At 43.3% G+C, this 21,980-nt stretch overlaps 1 protein-coding gene across 3 annotated transcripts in view; it reads right to left on the bottom strand.

Annotated features, from left to right (window-relative positions):
• Window positions 1–21,706, bottom strand: part of LOC129862700 (non-muscle caldesmon-like) — a 61,580-nt gene extending 39,874 nt beyond the window's left edge. For 2 of the 3 annotated variants that reach the window (XM_055934600.1, XM_055934598.1), the window contains exons 1-4: window positions 21,333–21,706; window positions 7,510–7,662; window positions 382–829; window positions 102–247 (exon numbers count right to left, since the gene is read on the bottom strand). In XM_055934600.1, the coding sequence (XP_055790575.1) occupies window positions 102–247; window positions 382–829; window positions 7,510–7,662; window positions 21,333–21,391 (806 nt within the window). In that variant the 5' untranslated portion in view covers window positions 21,392–21,706. The remainder of the gene's footprint in view (window positions 1–101; window positions 248–381; window positions 830–7,509; window positions 7,663–21,332) is intronic. The other variant, XM_055934599.1, reaches the window with a different exon arrangement.
• Window positions 21,707–21,980: the final 274 nt, after the last annotated feature.

The following is a 21,980-nucleotide window of genomic DNA, read 5'->3' on the forward strand; positions in this document are numbered from 1 at the left end:
CGTCCCAATGTGAATTGCAATGTGATTTTCTTACCATGTAATTGAATGTGGAAACAGATCTAGTGATACAAATCCATATACCATAATACACCCTGATTTACCTGGGAGCTCTTAAATTGGTTTTAGCCATATATGATGTCATTTCCACCCCAGCTGTGTCTCCGTTGGTGTTAGCATGCTTTTCCTCCGTCTGCAGGACGACTTGGGATGTGTAGGAGACCTTCACATCTTTTCTCTTCTCCTGGAACTGTAAAGAACATTAAACATTTCCATGGTTGACTACTTCAAGGACATACATTTTTGAATAATCATATTCTAATTTGTAAAAGTTCTTAATTAATCACATATTAGCATATAATTACAAATAATGCACAAGAATACCATCTCCTTAGCATCTGGTCTTTGGTCCTCCTCTCTCTTCTTGAACAACCTCATCTTCTCCTGCCTCTGTTTTGCTCCCTCCTCTTCTCTCTCCCTCTCCTTTTGCACCCTCTCTTCTCTCTCCACCTCCTCTCGCTCCCTCCTTTTCCTCTCACTCTCCTTTCTTCCCAACTTCTTCTCTTCCTCATCCTCCGCTTCTGCCTTGTGTTGTCTCTGCAGACGAGAGGTGGATGTGGTGGGGGTGGCTGAGGCAGAGAGGGTATGTGGTGTGGGGGCTTTTGCGGCACCGTTCAGGGGCCTCTGGTCCTGCTCCTCTGGGGCCTGACTGAGCTCCTCCATGCGCTGGGCCTGCTGCCGGCGTCTCTCCAACCGCTGGGTCCAGTCACTGAAGCCCTCGTCCTCCTCCATAGAAGGAGAGCTGCTGCTAGGCTTCAGATCACTCTCATACCTGGGAAACAAAGAGGAGAGATAAAACGATCTTAGTGCCTAAAAGGTTTTGGTAACTCAACCAAGAATAGCTAATGATGTTCATCTGAATGGTGACCTAACCTTTTATAAGTCCGTTGGTAGGCAATGGACGAAAAAAGGATGTTAGTGCTACGAATGTTTTGGGAAACTCACCCCTGGTCTGAGAGGGAAGTAGATTTTGCTAGATACAGTTTATAACATGAAAGGCCTCTAAGGGGCGGCAGGTACCCTAGTGGTTAGAGCTTTGGACTAGTAACCGCAAGGTTGCAAGATTGAATCCTTTTAAAGCTAAACTGATTCAGATGGTGGAGAGAGGACTACAGCTTTGTAATATGACCACCATTTTGGTTGGTGTGAAACATCCCAAAGTGCCAAATGTGTTCTGTAGTATGTGGCAAACATGCCTTCTACAGTAAAGGCTAAACATGTCAACTACAGTGTCAGTGAGCGCGACCGTGGCCCACACACAGCTTACAAAGCTGTCTCCCAGCGGCCTAGCGAGTGCTGGGGATGGATAACAGGATGAGAGGTGTAAATGAGGACTGGAGCTGCTGAGCCCATCAATTAACACCAACAGGACCAGATCAAACACACAATGCAGGAAAACAGCTGGAACAGCCATCTGTAGACTCTGGTGTTATTTCTGTATGTATGCGTGTGTGTGTGTGTGTGTGTGTGTGTGTGTGTGTTTGTTTGTGTGTGTGTGTGTGTGTGTGTGTGTGTGTGTGTGTGTGTGTGTGTGTGTGTGTGTGTGTGTGTGTGTGTGTGTGTGTGTGTGTGTGTGTGTGTGGTGTGTTTTTATTTCCACCCACACCTCATCACTCCTATCCCAACCAAAGTGTGTGTGTGGTGAACCCCCCCTCCCCCCAACACACAGACACACACACACACACTCACACTTGGGTTGGGAGAGGAGTGATGAGGTGTGGGTGGAAATTTAAAAAAACAATAACTGAGATTGCTACAGCTGAACACTGAATCAGCCCTGGGTTATTTTAGTACAGAGGCTAATCTTAATGGTGATACCAGGGGATAGAGAGTCAAACAGACAAGGGGCTTATGAGGACAACAGGCCCTGCGGGGACCCAGAGACAACACAGCTGGACAAATGAACTGGCACCTGGAAGTCGAGAGCCGCTACCTTCCGTCAACCAACATTAAATTAAGTGATTTCTGTAATGAGCGCTTAAGAGCCAGTATAAACAAGGGATTAGACTAACTGCAGGGAGAGAGGTGGAGCCCAATGTGAGGGCCATGGTAGGCAATCTTGTGGGGGCCATGGTAAGCAATCTTGTGGGGGCCATGGTGGATAATCTTGTGGGGGCCATGGTAGGCAATCTTGTGGGGGCCATGGTAAGCAATCTTGTGGGGGCCATGGTAGTCAATCGTGTGGGGGCCATGGTAGGCAATCTTGTGGGGGCCATGGTGGATAATCTTGTGGGGGCCATGGTAGATAATCTTGTGGGGGCCATGGTAGATAATCTTGTGGGGGCCATGGTAGATAATCTTGTGGGGGCCATGGTGGATAGGCAGTGGGTGGGGAGCCTAAATGGTGATAAAAGTGGATAAGGCTGTGCATTTTACCGTCATCTCCTCTTTGAGAACCAATTAACAGGGCAAGAAGGCTATGCAATCAGTATAAATGTACATATCAGCATTTTATTTTGTGAGCTATTAATTTCTATCAAAGTATTGAAATGGTGGAAAAGCTCAAAAATCCAGATGTCCTACATTTTTGAAGATCCATTTTTTTTAAGTGCTCAAGGGAGCACTGTCCTCGTGTTCCCCCAGGTTGCTCAATATTGACATGGCTGTGGTCCAGACGAAACAGAAAATATGTTAACTACCCTTTCATCACCACACAGCCATTTTGTCCTCACCACAACACCACCACAACACTGGGTTTTTCTTATGTTAGTTACAAAAAGACAGCAGTCACCTCACGATATCTACCTCTAGAGTCTAGACTAACAATGTGTTGATTTCTTTTCTTATAACGCGACTGCAGTCACTGCACGGTACTTGCCTCTAGACCAATACTGTGTTGCTTTTCATACAACACAACCACAGGACATTTAGTAGTTATTTTTCATTGTGCAAACTTCACAGGAGTCTCCCCAGGTTAGTCCAAACATCTGCATCTGGCTGAAAGACTCCATGAACCTTCTATCAATTACCAGAACGAGTGATTAACAGATTAGCAGCGCACCTCTTTCTCCCTATCCCTCTACTTCTTTATTCTCTCTATCCCCCATTCATTAAAACAGCCCTGTAATGAAAGTCTGTTTCATCTTGGCAGGAGCTGGCTGAATGGAATGCTTGCACTAGGCATTCCAATGTTGATTAAACAGGTTAGCTACTAAAGTAAATTGATGTTTCCAGATGGCAGGTTATATATATTATCAGAAATAATGGGCAGTAATTGTGGTGGTGTGATTTTTCAGGTGTTTAGTCATGTAGATGTTGTTTAGATGTTATGAAGTGGTTCGTTCTGGCACCAAAGACACTACCCTATAAAGGCTACAGGCACCTGTTGGAGAGGAATGTTTATGCAATGGCTCTGACATGTCATGCTACTGTGATGACTCTGAAAACAACGAGAAAGGAAGCAGGTCTGAATCTGAGCTGGTAATTACGTTGTTGAGAGAGCGACACAGAGATCTCTGTGTCGCTCTCTCTGTGTGTCAATCTCTGTGTCAACGACACAGAGATTGAATAACAGTAAACCCCAAACCAATCTTGACAGTTGTCTTGAAGTTTGATCTCTCTGAACTATTATGACCCTTGGGGACAAAGAGGAAATTTACATGCTGACCAGACCGCACGCGTAGTGTGCGTTGCAAAATAAATGCACATCTACATGTTATTCAATCATTGCACCCACACTGCTCACACTCCTCATTGGTTTTTAGGAGCATATGTTTATTTTTTATTTTTTAACTAGGCAAGTCAGTTAAGAAAAATATATTATTTACCATGGCGGCCTAGGAACAGTGGGTTAACTGCCTTGTTCAGGGGCAGAATGGAAATATTTTTACCTTGTCAGCTCAGGAATTTGATCCAGCTACCTGCCGCCCCGAATATACCCACGTGTCATCTCCTCATTGGTTTTTAGGAGCATTTACCCATGTGGGTGGTTGAAAGATGAACTGTGGTCCACACTCCAGTCTAGTACGTTGTGGTAATGCACCTTAAATTTGGTTGCCAACCGCCATATAAAGACCAAAGAAGAGGAAGCCTGAAGGAGGAGCGATTACTAGAAAACTAACTTTTACCCTTTTATCTGTGGATTAATTGTCGGAGTAGAGGACCTTGTGCATTTCAGGTAAAATAACATCCCAATGTTTATATTACATGACTAATTATATTAGTATTTCAACCTACGTGTCCTGATCGCGTCTGGTGTGGGGGGACAAATCAACATTTGTCCCCCCCCCACCGCATGCGTGATGGCGCATGCGGACTCATGCGTGTGTGCGGTCCGGTTAAGGTTACTTGTGTAACCCCGGTTCTCTGATATTATGAGTGAGATACTGTATCTCACAGTGGGATTCACCAGAATCTCTAACTAGCTCCAAGAACCAATAATACACGTCTGTCGGAGACAGACAGATCAAGTGGTGAATGAGGGAGCCTCTCCCCTCATACTAAAGAGCCACTCTCCCACACTGAGCTCCTTCCCAAGCATGCAAAACTTCTTCACACTCTTGTGAGTAGGATAATATATGGTGAAATATCTCACTCATATATCAAAGAACCAGGGTTACGCAAGTAACTTTATGTTCTCTTTCAAATATTTGTTTCAATAGCTCACAGTGGGATACGGCCAACTCCTGTATTGCACATACTCTACGAATCCCGGCAGTCCCACAAAATAAACCCTCAGAGGCCCCGATACTGAGGGCAGTATGTGCCAATGAAGGTGCAGTTATGTCTAGTCGGTAGAACCTCATAAAAGTATGAGGGGATGCCAAACAAGCCACATCACAAATCTCCTTTAAGGAGATGCCCTTGAACAATGCCCAAGAGATAGCCGTACCTCTGTTGGAGTGAGCCCTCAGGCCCTCCTGTAGCTGCTATTATTGGCCAATATAATAGTTTCCACAATCCAATGTGACAACCGTTGACGAGAGAGGGGCCTCCCCTTGCAGGGAGTTGCCCAGAACACAAGGGTGGGTCGCTCTTGTGCATTGCTCTCGTCCTATCCAAGTAAATGCACAGTGCACGTACTGAACACGAACGGAGGAGCCACTCCTCTTCTGTAGAAGGGAAAGGCAGCAGGTGGAAAGCCACAAGCTCCAAGGTGAGGCAATTGTAATTGCCACTGACCTTAGATAAAAATACGAAGTTGGGCAACAAGGTTAAATCCCAGGGCAAACTGTGTCACGAATGTTGAACTGACAGTGCATGTAGTTCAGTCACTTGCATTGCGGACCTAATCACGACCATTAAAGCGGTCTTAAAGGAGAGATATTTCTCCACACTTTCCAGAGGTCAAAAGGCTGCTGTGAAATAGCTTCAAGCTCAATAGACAAGTTCATGACGGGACTAAAGATTTAGGATCTGGACATAAGCAACACACCCCCTTCATGAAACGACATAACAAGGGGTGTTTTCCCACCTTGTCCTTGTTTAAGCCTATATGACAGGCCGAGATAGTGGCTGGAAAGACAGCCTTCCCTCAGTCCAAAAGGTCCTGCAGGAAGCATAACACCTGAGTTAGAGAGCACAGGGAAAGGGGGATAGTAGTCAGTTGTACAACTGAATGCATTCAAAAGAAATGTGTCTTTCGCATTTAACTCAAACCCTCTGAATCAGAGAACTGCGGGGGGCTGCCTTAACATTAGCAGGTTAACTGCCTTGCTCAGAATGACATATTTTTTTTTTACTCAGTATGACAATTGGGTACTTTTCAAAACTTTCCTTTCGGTAAAGTCACCCACCACAAAAGACGAAAAAACCTGTGCTCGACAGCTTAACCTCAACGGCAAACCTGTTAACAGTTAAACAGAAAAACAGATCAAGTAATGCTGAGGAGAGCTAGAGTAGAACTCTTCTGTGAGGAAGAGAGGTGAGAACGATCAGAGGGCGGGAGAGTGGCTCTTTAGTAAGAGGGGAGGGGCTCCCTCATTCGCCACTCAACCTGTTTGTCTCTGACATACGTGTTTGATTGGTTCGTCGAGCTACTTAGAGATTCTTGTGAATGCCAGAGTAAATATCAAAATGAATAACTGAAAGAGAACAGTGCGTGCTTGAAAAGGTTTTTAAATCTTCCAATGCCTGTTTTATGATCAAGCAACAATTACACGTCAAGTCATTAACTAAACCAAATCAAATTGTATTTCTCACATGCGGCGAATACAACAGGTGTAGACCTTACAGTAAAAAGCTCTTAACCAACAATGTTTTAAGAAGTTAAGAAAAACGTTTTAAGTAAAAAAAATAGATGAATAAAAAATATGTATATTATAGAAACAAAAAGTTACAAATAATTAAACAGCAGCAGTGAAATAACAATTGCAATAGCGAGGCTGTATACAGGGGGTACCAGTACAGAGTCAATGTGTGGGGGCACCGGTTAGTCGAGGTAATTGAGGTAATATGTACACGTAGGTAGAGCTAAAGTGACCCGGTTTAGAACGTTTTAGAAACGTGGAGCCATTGACATGATCAGCTGTTTTACTCTCTCTTCTCCCCACTTGGAGAAGGTGTTGGAGAGAGTCTGTAATTCCATCTGTGAGATTAAAAGTGGCAGTTATGCTAAGGGCCATGACATAGTAGTCATTTTTCAAGACACTTTGTAGTAAACATTCTTCTGAGATGCTGTAATGGGAAGGCAGCTGTGTGTCCTTCTTCACACGCAGAGAGTGAAGGAATGAGTACGAGAGAGAGAGAGAAAAGAGAGAGAAAAGAGAGAGAATGAACAAGTAGGGGAGAGAGAGAGCTAGAGAGTGAGGAAGAGAGAATGGGGTAGAGAGAGGAGAGAGAGAGAGAGGGATTAAGAGGAGATGTGGAGATTAATTGCTTTTCCCAAAGAAAATATTTATTTGTTGTAACCACGCATCCTCAGGATTGTGGAGCAGATCCATAAACAACTGAATGTATGGCAAACAGGGGGAACTAACCGTCCCAGTAGCACTCCCATGATATGATAGACTGAGGCATCCACAGCTGGAAAGTCTGACAAACACCCCTTAATATAAATCATTGCATCAGTACAATCCAAAACATACTGTAATAGAGACACTGTAGTTTAGATTTGAGAGATGGGACATGACTGAGCGGGTGAATGAGTAATGTTAGGGACAGGAAATGAGTCATCTCAAATGACTGATCTAATATAGGTTCAATAATTCCATTATCATCTTGGATGAGTCAAAGTAAAAGTACACTCTTAGAAAAAAAGAGTTCCAAAAGAGTTCCTCCGCTGTCCCTATAGGAGAACCCTTTTTGGCTCCAGGTAGAACCCTTCTAGGTTCCATGTAGAACCCTCTGTGGAAAGGGTTCTACATGGAACACAAAAGGGTTCTACCTGGAACCAAAAGCGTTCTACCCGGAATCAAATAGGGTTCTTCAAAGGGTTATTTTGTGGGGACAGCCAAGGAACCCTTTTAGGTTCTAGATGGCACCTTTTTTCTAAGACTGTAATTGGGTACTTACAGGCCGTCCTCAGCCAGTACCACATTGTCCAGTGAAGGGCCTCCAGGGTCCGAGGTGCTGCTGCTGCCCATACTGCGGAAGGACTCCCGGGCCCTGCGCCGACGCTCTCGCTCCACTTCCTCTGCATCCTCAACGCTCCTTTGGGTGGTGATTCTGTGGAGAGCCGGAGAGAAGCATTGTTTAAAGCTATAGTCAGAGATTTGAAAAACAACAAAATGGGTCCTTGCCACTTGTTTCGGTATACTTCTGAGATATGGGACTATGGAACAAATGTAATAAATAATCGAAATGACCATTGAACAGCTTTCAAAATCACAGACTGTACCTTTAGAAACGAAATAAGGAACTGTTTTTAGCACCGTGTGTCTTTGAGCGTTATATTTATAGCTGACATGGATTCCCTGAGTCATCATCCTGGGCTCGGCCTGGGCTCTCCCAAGAAGATGTTTTTAAAACAATGCCTAAGCCCTCCGCTAAGCCCAGCGTTCAGCTCGCCACGGATGAGATTCTCTCACCCACTACAGCATACCCCTCACCAGTAAACATGCACACACATGTGGCTGTCCTTATGTTTACATTTTACTGCAGCAACATATTTATCACAACAGTTTATTCCCCTTTCTCCACGGCAGAACAAACCAAACACCCCATGGGACGCAAAAAGGGTTTAAAGTTCACCCTCGCTCATTTAGACATTCAGACATTGCCTGGAAGTGCATGCCACCTATTTTTCTGTAATTATGATGAGCAGATACTACAGCACGTATGGACGTGTCTGCTGTGCTGTATGTCTCTGTTGTTTAGCGAAGGGACCATGGTATTAGCCTCAGGGTGAATACACACACACACACACGCAAACATACATTTGTATTAGCCTGAGGGTGAATGCAGGAAGACTGGTGGTTAATAGGTTCCATCTGTGTGCCAGGGTGTCAGATGACAGCACGTACATCCATTTGGCTTCTGGATCAATTAAGGCAGGCTCAGGTCACTAATAGGGCCCTAATGTGTCCCAGACCCCAGGTCCTGTGTGTGTGTGTGTGTGTGTGTGTGTGTGTGTGTGTGTGTGTGTGTGTGTGTGTGTGTGTGTGTGTGTGTGTGTGTGTGTGTGTGTGTGTGTGTGTGTGTGTGTGTGTGTGTGTGTGTGTGTGTGTGTGTGTGTGTGTGTGTGTTGTTACCACCACCTGAGACCATCAACCCATCTGTTTCAGTGACTCTCCATTTTACAACACCCCCTATAAAGAACCATGTAGGTGGGATGGTCTGTAAAATCAGCCCCCCACCACCCATTAGTAATTTTCGGTTACAAGCAATAGCATCAGCTTCGTTCCCTCATTCCCCTCTCCTCCCTTTGCCTTCAGGCATTTTCGCTTAGCAGTTATGGTCAGCGTGAGTAGGTAGGAGAGAGAGAGGCCAGGGGAGAATGACATGACCAAGTGCCCAAAACCACAGAGTTGTGAATCAGGAAGGTATTTGAGATTTCACAGTATAGCACATTTGACACATCAGTTATGAGGTAAAATATCATTTGTATGAGTTTGTCACCAATTTTTTTGGGACACAACCACTGTGGAGACAAGGACGCAAGCACACCCAGTTGGTATGGTAGTAGTGGACGTGGCAGGACCAAGACTCTCTGACTTAACTTTTACACCCTCTTATTATTTTTCCTTTAATCAGCATTATGGGATTATCTCATTCTTGGCACAAGTCAAACGTCTGACTCAGATGATGATGTAATTCATCTTTTGGTGTCTGGATTATAGATGGCCTTTCTTTCTTTGTCATCCTCTTTCAGTCATTGAATCTGTTCTCGTTTAAACCTAATCTAAGTGACCCATTTTCTCACTCCATCTTTTAGATCTGTAACCGATCTGTAATAGCTTTATTTCCATGAACTCACTCTCACAGTAGTGAGAAAAGACACTCCAAAGAATATGGTTTACAGAATCTGGTTTACATTGGGGCTTATGTTGCCTTTCCTGACAATTGTAACAATGTCTAAGCTCGACTTCCTCTGAATAACGTTCAAAAGCAACAGCCGCAGGGCCAAGGAGCCAAACTCCGACAGTGAGACTGTTGAGGGAATGTATTTAGGGCGGTTTTTGCCCCTTTGTAAATTCACACCAGAGCAAGCCTGAGCCTGCCACTCCTGTCGCCACACAAAACTGAAGACAAACTGGCAAATGCCTCTCCAGAGCAGATGGGTCAGTGTTGTGTGTCACAGGTGAGTGTGAATAGCAGAGTTACTGGAGTGGGAACGGTTTCAGTATGATACGTTAGATTAATGAATAAAGACAGACACGAATGTCAAGTTCAAAAGCCATGTTCATGTAAGTCCCTACATGCAGGGTCTGGATAACAGAACAGCTAGCCGATTACCTATCAACTATATCCCTTAACATCATCCTTTTCAATAGAACGTGCAAACGTAACAACAACATGAAGTTCTTCACTGGCATGCAATAACAAATGGAAAGGCATTGCATTTTATTTCCACTTCAGTTGTCATCTTTCTTTTTTTAATTAATCAACTCTCATAATAGAAAACAGTTTAACACAATCACTTGCTTACAAAATCATAGGCTATACACACCCTATGCAAACAGAGTGACGGAGCGTCGTAGACGCTGCATAAAAGTACGTAGGACTTGTGTCATTTTGTAAAGTGTGTAGCGACCTTAAAACTTCTTATGGCTTGAGGGCAGTATTTTTACGTCTGGATGAGAAGCGTGCCCAAAGTAAAAGTAGGATATGCATATAATTGGTAGATTTGGATAGAAAACACTATAATTTCCAAAACTGTTAAAATACTGTCTGTGTATAACAGAACTGATATGGCGGGCGAAAACCTGAGAAAAATCTATCCAGGAAGTGGGATTTCTTTGATGTGGGTATTTTCAATTGAATGCCTATAGAGTATCTAATGGGTTAGGACCCAGATTGCAGTTCCTATGGCTTCCACTAAATGTCAATAGTCTTTAGACATTGTTTCAGACTTGTTTTCTGAAAAATGAAGAAGAATGAGACCTTTCTGTCAGTGGACTGTAGAATCATGCAGTGCTGGTTTGCGCGCGTGACCGAGTTTGCGCCTTTCGTTGTTTTTCCTTTCTATTGAATATGCTATTGTCCGGTTGAAATATTATTGATTATTTAGACAATTGACAACCTGAGGATTAATTATAAACATCGTTTGACATGTTTTGACAAACTTTACCGGTACTATTAGGATGTATTCATCTGCATGTTTTGTCGCCTTTGAGCAAGTGGATGACTGAACAAAACGCGCCAACAAAACTTTTTGGGGATATAAAGAGTTTTTGGGATATAAAGAGGGACTTATATGCATATACTAGCTTCTGGGCCTGAGTAACAGGCAGTTTACTTTGAGCATGCTTTGCATCCGGATGTCAAAATACTGGCCCTACCCTAGAGAAGTTCATCTCCTGCACCGCAGCCTCGTGTTTGGATAGCAGTCGTCCAGCAGTCGTTGTAGAGGCTCACAGACTGCTGACAGTTGTGGCATGAACGAGATAGTATTCAAAGCTGATAAGATGCTGCTCTCCTTTTGCATCAGTCGGGTTTGGCATAATGAGGATCACTCTTACTTTCTCTTTGTCCGGCTGCAGGGCTTTGGCTGAGAGAATGTGGCAATGGAAGTGTCTTTCACTTTGAATTATAGTTTCTAGAAGGCCAAGGCGCACCTTAACTGGTCAGTGTCACGCATCCCCCCGGTACTGATGCTCATTCTGTTCACCAGATCCGGAGGTCTACGTCACTGGCTTTCTAGGCTTTACTGAACAGGATTCATTATCATCAATCCCGGACTGTCTTGTCTGATTACACACACCTGGTTCCCATTTCTCCTGATTAGTATGTTATATACAGTATATGCCCTCTGTTCCCTCTGTCTTTGTCGGTTATTGTTCCCATGTCCGTTGGTGGTGTGAGTACCTATGCGTTGGTGAAGCTGTTATGCTGCATGCTTTATATATTTTGTATTACGGGTATCGTCCCATATTGTTCAACAAGGTTTACCCTCACTCTTTTGTTTGTGTACAGCCCAGTGTTTTTGTATACGTGTTTGTTTTGGGTGTATTAAAAGCTCCTATTGTGTATTCCTGCGCCTGTCTCCAAATCCTTTATACCAGCGTGACAGTTGGCAGTGCTCTATCAGTGCTAGAAGCTTCACATCTTGGTTGCATTCTGCTTGTTCGTCGTGTCACTGTAGCCTACAATCAGGATATCATCAGCGACTGGTTCAATGGCTTTGAGCCAGTAACTTGTGCTGCTTGCGTTGATATACCTCAGGCACCACAACAAACAGGAGCTTGAGCCAGCGTTTCCGACTCCAAGGGTTCCAGAAGGTATTCATGAAGCTACTTTCTTCGTCCAGCTTGCATTGCAGGAAAGCATTTCGGTGTGTCCACTTTGATGTCAAGTAATCTGTTATGTTAACTATCCAGAAGGGAGTGCAATAGGGCTCTGTTCTTGGACTAATGTTGTTTATTACCTATTTTTTTAACCTTTTTAACTAGGCAAGTCAGTTAAGAACAAATTCTTATTTACAATGACGGCCTACCAGGGAACAGTGGGTTAACAACAGATTTTTACCTTGTCAGCTCAGGGATTTGATCCTGGAACCTTTTGCTTACTGGCTCAACACTCTAACCACTAGGCTACCTGCCACCCCTATATCTATATTAATATTGTTGATAGAATTGTGTCAATTTTATGCTAATGACACAGTTGTTGTGCTTCATTACTGAATGAGGCCTTTGAAGAACTGCAGTCTGCCTTTGGTATTGTCCAGACTCAGCTCTGTCAGATGAAATTGCTTTCAATTAGTTTGAAGCTAGGTTAAACACTATGGTGGAAAATTAAGTGGTGGTCTGTGAAAGTTTTGACCCCTAGTTGCGCCACACTTTCCCAAACCATCTTGCTGTTCATTGTGTAAATTGATGTTTTAAAAACTGTATTGCTTTGTTTTTTATGTTGTAAATGTGTATGCAACTTTGTGTACCGTGTACGCAACATTTGTGGTCAGGTCTCTCTTGTAAAAGAGATTGTTAATCTCAATGAGACTAACCTTGTAAAATAAAGGTACATTTTTTTTTTTTAGGTTTTGGAGATTGATTGTTTACTGCCACGGCGATGGAATAGGAGATATCTTTGCCTTCAGTCAATGAGGTATGTGGTGATGCTAGCTAGCCAGCTAACAACAAGGTGATCACTATGCTGTGGTGTATTTAACATTAGCATTAGACAACGGTGTTTCTTTGAATATGGAATTTAACTAAACCTATACTGTACATAGCTACAAAAATAACAAGTGTGTGGCTTTCGAGCCACTTCTGATCCAATGTTTTAGTATGATATGTTAGAATAATTAATTAAAACAGACATGAAGGTCAAGTTCAATAGTCATGTTCAAGTATTGTACAAGTCCCTACATGCGAGGTCTGGATAACAAAACAGCTAGTTGATTACCTATTAACTAGACCCCGTAACAGGAACTGCCAGAGGGCTTTAACCCCTCCTAGCATAGGCCACCAACAACCTTAACCCGCAGAGCAAAATGTGAACCCCTCTGGTAATTCATTCCCTAATTTCTGACTCCCATGTTAGGTTTGACACCTGGCTGTTAAAGAATCAGACTGGCCACCCAGAGACCACAGAGATCAGAGGAGGACAGGAACATATATTCCTGCTATTGTGTAGAATTTGTACATAAACACACCGTTTGCTTGACCGTTGTAAGTAGTAAAGTAATACTTGACTACAGATGCATTAGGTAACAAAGTAAGCATTTCACAAACAAAGTCGTTATTAGCGTAAATTAGAAAGGTTAATAGCACATGTTTAACAAAATAAGATACGTTGTTTACTCACTGAATTACTAAATAATAACATCCCCTGATAAAAGACAGACAGACAGACACTGAGGAGGGGGTGCTGGGAAACCTTTCCATAATGATCTCATGGTTGTCATGAAACAAGTTAGAACAGTTACTGTGTGGAGGCCATTACATCAGCTAGACACAAAATCATGTTGTTGACGATACTGAAGAGATTCATTTTCCAAGAAGTGGTTAAACAAGTTACGAAATAAGAGGAGCACAGCGAATTTACTACATCTGGGAACCCAGATGACTCGGTGGTGCACCACGCAAACAAGGCAAGCAGGTCCGAGCACCGCAAATCCATTTGGGGTGCAGAAAGACAATACAGACTCAAACTTGAATTGATGTTCGACAACTCAGACTCATGTTACATGTGGCAAGGACTACAGACTATCACAGACTACAAAGTAAAATCCAGCTGTGAGGTTCCCACCGAAGCCTCCCTCCCAGACGAGCTTAACACATTCTACGCTAGCTTCGAGGCAGAAAATACCAATCCATAGAGGAAGACTCACGCTGCACTGGACAACCAGGTGTGTTCGCTCTCCAAGGCTGATGTGAGGAAAACTCTCAAAAGAGTGAATACTCACAAAGCCACTGGCCCAGTTGGCATCCCTGGTCGTGTCCTCAGAGTGTGTGCTGACTAGCTGGCGGGCGTCTTCTTTGCGGGCATCTTCTTGAACATATTCAACCTGTCCCTGTCCCAGGCTCTAGTCCCCTACTGCTTTAAGGAGACCACCATCATCCCGGTGTCCAAGAAAAACAAGGTGACATGCCCAAATGACTAGCACCCCGTCGCGCTCACCTCGGTCATCATGAAGTGCTTTGAGAGGCTGGTCATGGCCCACATTAATGCCAGGATGCCAGCCACACTAGACCCACTCCAATTTTCCTACCTCTCCGGCAAATCCACGGAATATGCCATTTCCATCGCTATTCACACGGCTTTTAACACATCTGGACCAGGGGAACACCTATGTGAGAATGCTGGTCATTGACTACAGTTCAGTATCCAACACTATTGTTCCCTCCAAGCTCAGAGCCCTGCGTCTGGACACTACTCTCTGCAACTGGATACTGGACTTCCTGACAGGCAGACCATAGGCCGTGAGAAATGGCAACAACACCTCCTCCACACTGACTATTAACATCAGAGCCCCCCAGGGGTGTGTCTTCAGTCCTCTGCTGTACTCTCTGTTCACCCATGACTGCATGCCTTTGCATGACCCCAACTCCATCATAAAGTTTTCTGATGACACCACGGTTGTAGGCATGATAACCAAACGACAAGTCAGCCTACAGGGAGGAGGTAAGTTTACTGCCATTGTGGTGTCAGGACAAAAAACAATTCTTCAACGTCAGCAAAACAAAGCAGTTGATTGTTGACTTCAGGAAGCAGAGGAGGGAACATGCTCCGATCCACATCAATGGGACTGTAGTAGAGAGAGTCACGAGTTTCAAGTTCCTTGGTATCCACATCACTACAACACCACCACTCTTGTCAAGAGGGTGCAACAGTGTCTCTACTTCCTAAGGCGGCTGAAGAAATTCGGCATGCCACCCCGGGTTCTCTCCAAATACTGCTGCTGCACCATCGAGAGCATCCTGACCGGTTGCAACATGGCCTGGTACGGGAATTGCTCCATCCACGACCGTAATGCCCTCCAGCGGGTGGTGAAGACATCCCAGTACATCACTGGGACCATGCTTCCACCCACCCAGGGCATCTACTTGAAACAATGCCTGAGGAAAGCACGCAGCATCAACAAGGACCCCACGCACCCCAGCCACAAGCTGTTCTCTCCCTTACCGGCAAAAGGTGACGAAGCATGAGGTCGTATACCAAGAGGCTCAGAGACAGTTCCTATCTACAAGCCATAAGACTACTGAACACTTGAACTAGACTGACCACCTGCTCTGATTCTCCTCACCTTAGCACACACCACAACTGTTGCTACCAGACTCTTATTATACTGCTCAATTGATACATTTTCCCCCCTCCCCCCTTCCCCAATATTCATGTAAATATTGTATTTTAAATTGTGTGTTCCTGTATTCCTGTATTCTATTATAATGTAATTTACTTTGTTCGTACTCTTATTTGGTCAAAAGTTTGGACGGACCTACTCATTCAAGGGTTTTTCTTTATTTTTTACTATTTTCTACATTGTATCAATGTACATTGTATCAACATCAATACAATGCAATAACACATATGGAATCATGTAATAACCAAAAAAAGTGTTAATGAGTTTGAGACATTCAGTTGTGCTGTGACAAGATAGGGGTGGTATACAGAAGATAGCTCTATTTGGTAAAAGACAAAGTCCATATTATGGCAAGAACAGCTCAAATAAGCAAAGAGAAAGAACAGTCCATCATTACTTTAAGACATGAAGGTCAGTCAATCAGGGAACAATTCAAGAACTTTGAAAGTTTCTTCAAGTGCAGTCACAAAAACCATCAAGCGCTGTGATGAAACTGGCTCTCATGAGGACCGCCACAGGAAAGAAACACCCAGAGTTACCTCTGCTGCAGAGGATACATTAATTAGAGTTACCAGCCTCAGAAATTACAGTCCAAATAAATGCTTCACAGAGTTCAAGTAAAAGACACATCTCAACATCAACTGTTCAGAGACTGTGTGAATCAGGCCTTCGTGGTTGAATTGCGGCAAAGAAACCACTACTAAAGGACACCAATAAGAAGAAGATACTTGCTTGGGCCAAGAAACACAAGCAATGGATATTTGACCGGTGGAAATCTGTCCTTTGGTCTGATGAGTCCAAAATGTGAGATATTTGGTTCCAACCGCCGTGTCTTTGTGAGAGACGCAGCGTAGGTGAAAGGATGATCTTTGCATGTGTGGTTCCCACCATGAAGCCCTGGGGAGGAGGTGTGATGGTGTGGGAGTGCTTTGCTGGTGGAACTGCGTGTGAATATTTAGAATTCAAGGCACACAACCAGCATGGCTACCACAGAATTCTGCAACGATAGGCCATCCCATTTGGTTTGCACTTAGTGGGACTATCATGTTGTTTTCAGCAGGACAATGAACCAACACACCTACAGGCTCTGTAAGGGCTATTTTACAAAGAAGGAGAGTGATGGAGTGTTGCATCAGATGACCTGGGCTCCACAATTACCAGACCTCAACACAATTGAGATGGTTTGGGATGAGTTGGACCGCAGAGTGAAGGAAGAACAGTCAACAAGTGCGCAGCATATGTGGGAATTCCTTCAAGACTGTTGGAAAAGCATTCCAGGTGACGACCTCATTCCAGGTGACTACTGTGATGTACTGGATGTAGTCTATCACAGTGCCATCCGTTTTGTCACCAAAGCCCCATATACTACCCACCACTGCAACCTGTATGCTCTCGTTGGCTGGCCCTCACTAAATATCAGTTGCGAAACCCACTGGCTCCAGGTCATCTATAATGTCATCTATAATCTTTGGTAGGTAAAGCCCCGCCTTATCTCAGCTCACTGGTCACCATAGAAACACCCACTCGTAGCATGTGCTCCAGCAGGTATATTGCACTTGTCAACGAATTGCAAAAATCTCTGAAGCTGGAGCCTTATATCTCCCTCTCTAACTTTAAGCATCAGCTGTCAGAGCAGCTTACGATCACAGCACCTGTACACAGCCAATCTGTAAATAGCACACCCAACTACCTCATCCCCATATTATTACTTACCCTCTTGCTCTTTTGCACCCCAGGATCTCTACATGCACGTCATCATCTGCACGTCTATTACTCCAGTATTAATGCTAAATTGTAATTATTTTCGCCTCTATGGCCTATTTATTGCCTACCTCCCCACTCTTCTACATTTACACACCCTGTACATAGATCTTTCTATTTTTCTATTTTTCTTTTCTATTGTGATATTGGCAAAGTTTTTTTATATGTAACTGTGTTGTTGTTTTTGTCGCACTGCTTTGTTTTATCTTGGCCAGGTCGCAGTTGTAAATGAGAACTTGTTCTCAACTCGCCTACCTGGTTAAATAAATGTGAAATTTAAAAAAATATATAAAGTTTGTTGAGAGAATGCAAAGCTGTCATTACGGCAAAGGGTGTCTACTTTGAAGAATCTAAAATATATTTTGATTTGTTTAACACTTTTTTGGTTACTACACAATTCCATATGTGCTATTTCAAAGTTTTGATGTCTTCACTATTATTCTACAATGTAGAAAATTGTAAAAATAAAAACCCAAAATTTTGACTGGAACTGTATATGCGCACGTAATTTCTCAACTGCATAGAATACCATGATAAAGCTGTCCAATGAGCAGCTCTGGTGAAACCATTTGCATTTCATCTTATCTCACAGTGTGGGATTTGATAGTTTATGTATCTATCAGAGGAGGCGCCCTCACTCGCTCTGTCTCTCTCTCTCTCACTTCATTCAAAACAGACCAACATGCTTTTCTTGACCCATTCAAATGAATGTTACAACATGAGATAAAACGTGTTTAGAGGCCTCATCTGGTACCTCAAAGAGTGGCGTGTTAATACCGACAAAAACAAACAGAACAAAAATGGAAACAATCTCAGAAAAATCTCTGTGACACAAGCGCAGCTAGCAAAGCTACGCTTATGTCAAGTTATTTTTCTGAGGGCAGTTTCATTGCTTAGTGTAAGAGTGCTTTTTTACCAATAATAAGACTAAACGTTGAGTTTGTTTGGCTTCTAACATCAATATCTCTTTCTCACTTGATAGTAAATTTGAGACAACATAACATTTAGACAAGATGATGAGGGTTCATGAACAAACTGAAAACCGTACTTTCGTTGCGTGGGTGAAAATCTGTAAAAAATGCAAAAACACTTCCAAAAGACTAGAAGGGTTTGGCATTGTCAGACACCTTCTAATGATGGGATGGGGATGGGGCTCACTTGATAGTATATCAGAGGCAACAGAACCTTTAGACAAGCGGATAAGAGGTTTGGCATAATCAGACACTTTCTAAGGAAGGGATGGGATGGAGGAGTGTCTGTCTGAAGCTGATGTCATTCATCTCTCTCCACCATCTGCACTGAGGATTAGCCCAAGTGCTTCTTGGGACACAGCTCTGATGCACTCCCTGGCCTGGCTGTAGTTTTTATGACTGTTCCCTAAACACATTGGTTGAAGAGCATTCTACTCCCCTCCTAACGGTTCCCTCACTCAGTGGTGTAAAGTACATAAGTAAAATACTAAAGTACTACTTAAGTCATTTTTTGGGGGAGTATATCTATTTTACTTTATTATTTATATTTTTGACAACTTTTACTTTTACTCCACTACATTCCTAAAGACAATATGTACTTTTTACTCCCAGAAATGTTCCCCTACACCCGAAAGTACTACATTTCAAATGCGCAGGCAGGACAGCAATATGGTCCAATTTATGCACCTATCAATATAATGCATTGTCATCCCTACTGCCTCTGAGTATGGGAATGTGTCTCTGTTTGGCATCTGGTTTGCTTAAAATATGGAATTTGATGTATAGCATTTACATTTACTTTTTACTTTTACGGAAGTATGACAATTGAGCACTTTTTCCACCACTGCCCTCACTTTTAAAAGTTTATGTTCTGTTAACTCATACCCAAAATTCGCAGAATGTCATCAATGTAAAGGAATTTTGGGAACTTTAAACCTAAATACAATGACATGTTTCAAATGTTTTATTTCATGTTGAATTCACATTAGTTGACAACTCAATCAAATGTAAATTAAAACTTGAACTGACATCTGTGCCCAGTGGCACCTCACCTCATACATTTTGTAGAATTATGTTTACAGTATGATATGTGTAAAAACATCCTAACTCAGAAATGGCCACATCAGAGTAAACAAGAAGTCTAGTAAAAGGTATCACACACACACGCGCACACATACACACAGCCATAATCAGGTTCATCAAAAAGCTGTGGGACGACACCAGTTTGAAACCTGTTATCTTTGGATGTTAATCACATCTTTAACACCGTGTCTCAAGATAAACAGCGTTCTCATTGGCATGTCAAAGCAACTGGCAGAGCATTTCAAAGGGACAAGTGTGTGAGTGTGCGAGAAAATATCGTTTTGGCAGCACTGAAAAAATACCCACAAAAATGTATCTTGTATTCCACACCCTCGGAGCAGCCTAAGCCTCAACTCTCAGCTGTTTGACAAACCACACCTGCTCTGCTCCACCTGAAGTCCTCAAGCCTGCCTCTCCTCTCCCATTGACAAAACTGGAAAACTCTGATTACACAATCAAAACAAAAGGATTGTATTTTCATTGAAGACTGAATGCAGCACTCATTCACTCTCTTTCACTTATTCTTTTGTTGATCATAATGGTTGAAGTGTCTTAAGGTTCCTTTCCCAAACGGTATTCTGTGTTCCTTCAAACTGGGAAGTAAATAAGACTGTTAGTTAATGAGACTGAATTGGTTCTCTTTAGATGGAGTCAATGTTATTTTCATGACTCATGTTATGTCCATTTACAGTCATTTAGCAGATGCTCTTATGCAGAATTGTTTCGTACGGGTCCCCCTTGGGAATCAAACCTACAACCCTGGCGTTGCAAGTGCCATGCTCTACCCCCCTTCATTTTGAGAGTTTACAGAGTACCTACACTGTTCTTTCACTACCTGCTTTCTCCCACAGAGCAACGCTGGAGGAATGAAAAAAATAAGGAAAAAGACCTAACATGCCACCACCCATAAGCAGCCTCTTTCACAATCGCGCTGCCCATGTCACCCGTCACTTCTGACACAGCTCACTGCCTGAATTTCCCTCAGCTGCAGTCAGAAGAGAAAGCCTTGGGCACCTCTCTCATAATCTTTCTCTTTATCTCTCTTTTCTTCCCTCTCTCTGTCCCTCCCTCTCTCTCTCTCCACTTCTCTCTCTCTCTCTCCTCCACCCCCCTCCAAGCCTCCTAAAGGAACAATAAACAACACAGTCAGGAGGGCTGATGAAAAGGTCTCTGGTGACAGAGTGGCGCTCTGCTTCAGTCCCTGTCCAGGTTGTGTCAACAGTGATAAGACCCAGGGCAATGGTCATTGAATAACCCCTCCTGTAATCAGAGCAGCAGGAGAAAGCCCAGGGCCTGTATTTATAAAGCGTCTCAGAATAAGAGTACTGATTTAGGATCAGGTCCCCCCTCTTAGTCATTATGATTTAAAAGACGCGTGATTTAAAAGGCAAAACTGATCCTTGATCGGTACTCCTACTCTGAGACGCTTTGAGTATGCTGCTGTGTGATCTGATCTCTGATCTCTGACCCACATCTACAGTACAGTACACTGATCCTTCCCTCTGGTGCCCAATCAGACAAACATGTTTACTAAGGAGAGGCTAGCCACAACTGGGGATATATGGACACATGGTTTAACATATGGAGAATATTATGCAGTATATCGAACCGTTCAGTGTATTTTTTTTAATGAAATATGGATTTTAGACAAATTAATGCAGCAGTTTTCTTCAGCCAAGAAAGGCTGTTCTGAGTTAAATGAGGACAGGTTCTGACTCACGTCCATACGTGGAACACCAACTCAGCTGTAATTGAAGACCATTCATAGATTAGTATACAGCATTTGGTCTTGAATTTTCCAGTTGCTTCGTGTGTTTGAGTTGTGTGCTGTTTTGGCCACACAGTACCTGTGCCTCAGTCACAGTAACTATTAACCTGATTGCTGCCTTGTGTCCACAGAACAAAGAGCTTGAGAAAGGGGCTGGAGCTACAACTCAATTTACTCTAGCATGCTGCCTGTAAAATAATATAGCACTATGACTCAATTTACCAGAGTCTAGCATACCTTTTCTTTATCCTTTTCTCTAGCTCTTCCCTTCTGATAAACAGCATACTTAACTTTCATTCTCTATTCAATCTATTTGTACTCCAAAAACTGTATTCATATTTTTACTCACTTCAAGAGGTTCTGCAAACCTTGCTTGCTGGTGTTTCTTCTCGGGATTGCACGTGACATGTCCCTTTCTCCTCTTCTTCCCCTTTTAATCAGATAGAAAATATGACAGTGTAGCTCCTCTTCTTCCTCAGAATAACCTCTCTGTATCTTCCAGTCCTGAGCCCAATGTCCAGCGTGGAGGTTTCTATAAGACAGATTTATGTACTCCTTTTTCACTCATTCACTCTCTTATACACACACACAGACACACACACACAGGGATTCCTGTTCTCTTAGATCGTGTCCCCTGCGCAGCCTGTTGAAAATGTGAGGAGCGTTCAGAGCAGCACTCTCTTTCCTCTCACAGAGACAGGCTTTAGTCACTGCCCACCTCCCCTCCTCCTCCTCTCCCTCTCTCCTACATGTGTTTCTCATTGAGTGCTCAGAACGTGGCCCAACATCTTTTTACCTCCCTTCTGCAGGGTCATGTGGCTTTCCCTGGGGGAGGTGTAAAACGATAACCCAGACTTCTCTAATCCAGAGCCCTAACACCCCCTGTCTCTTTGTCTGTTGCCCAGCCTATGTACTTCCCAGATCTCGAGTTTCACTCAGATTAGATAAGATTAAGAAACACAATAAAGATATAACTGTTTGGACACAAACAACACTT

The sequence above is a fragment of the Salvelinus fontinalis genome, chromosome 9, assembly GCF_029448725.1.
Source record: "Salvelinus fontinalis isolate EN_2023a chromosome 9, ASM2944872v1, whole genome shotgun sequence".
Lineage (NCBI taxonomy): Eukaryota > Metazoa > Chordata > Actinopteri > Salmoniformes > Salmonidae > Salvelinus > Salvelinus fontinalis.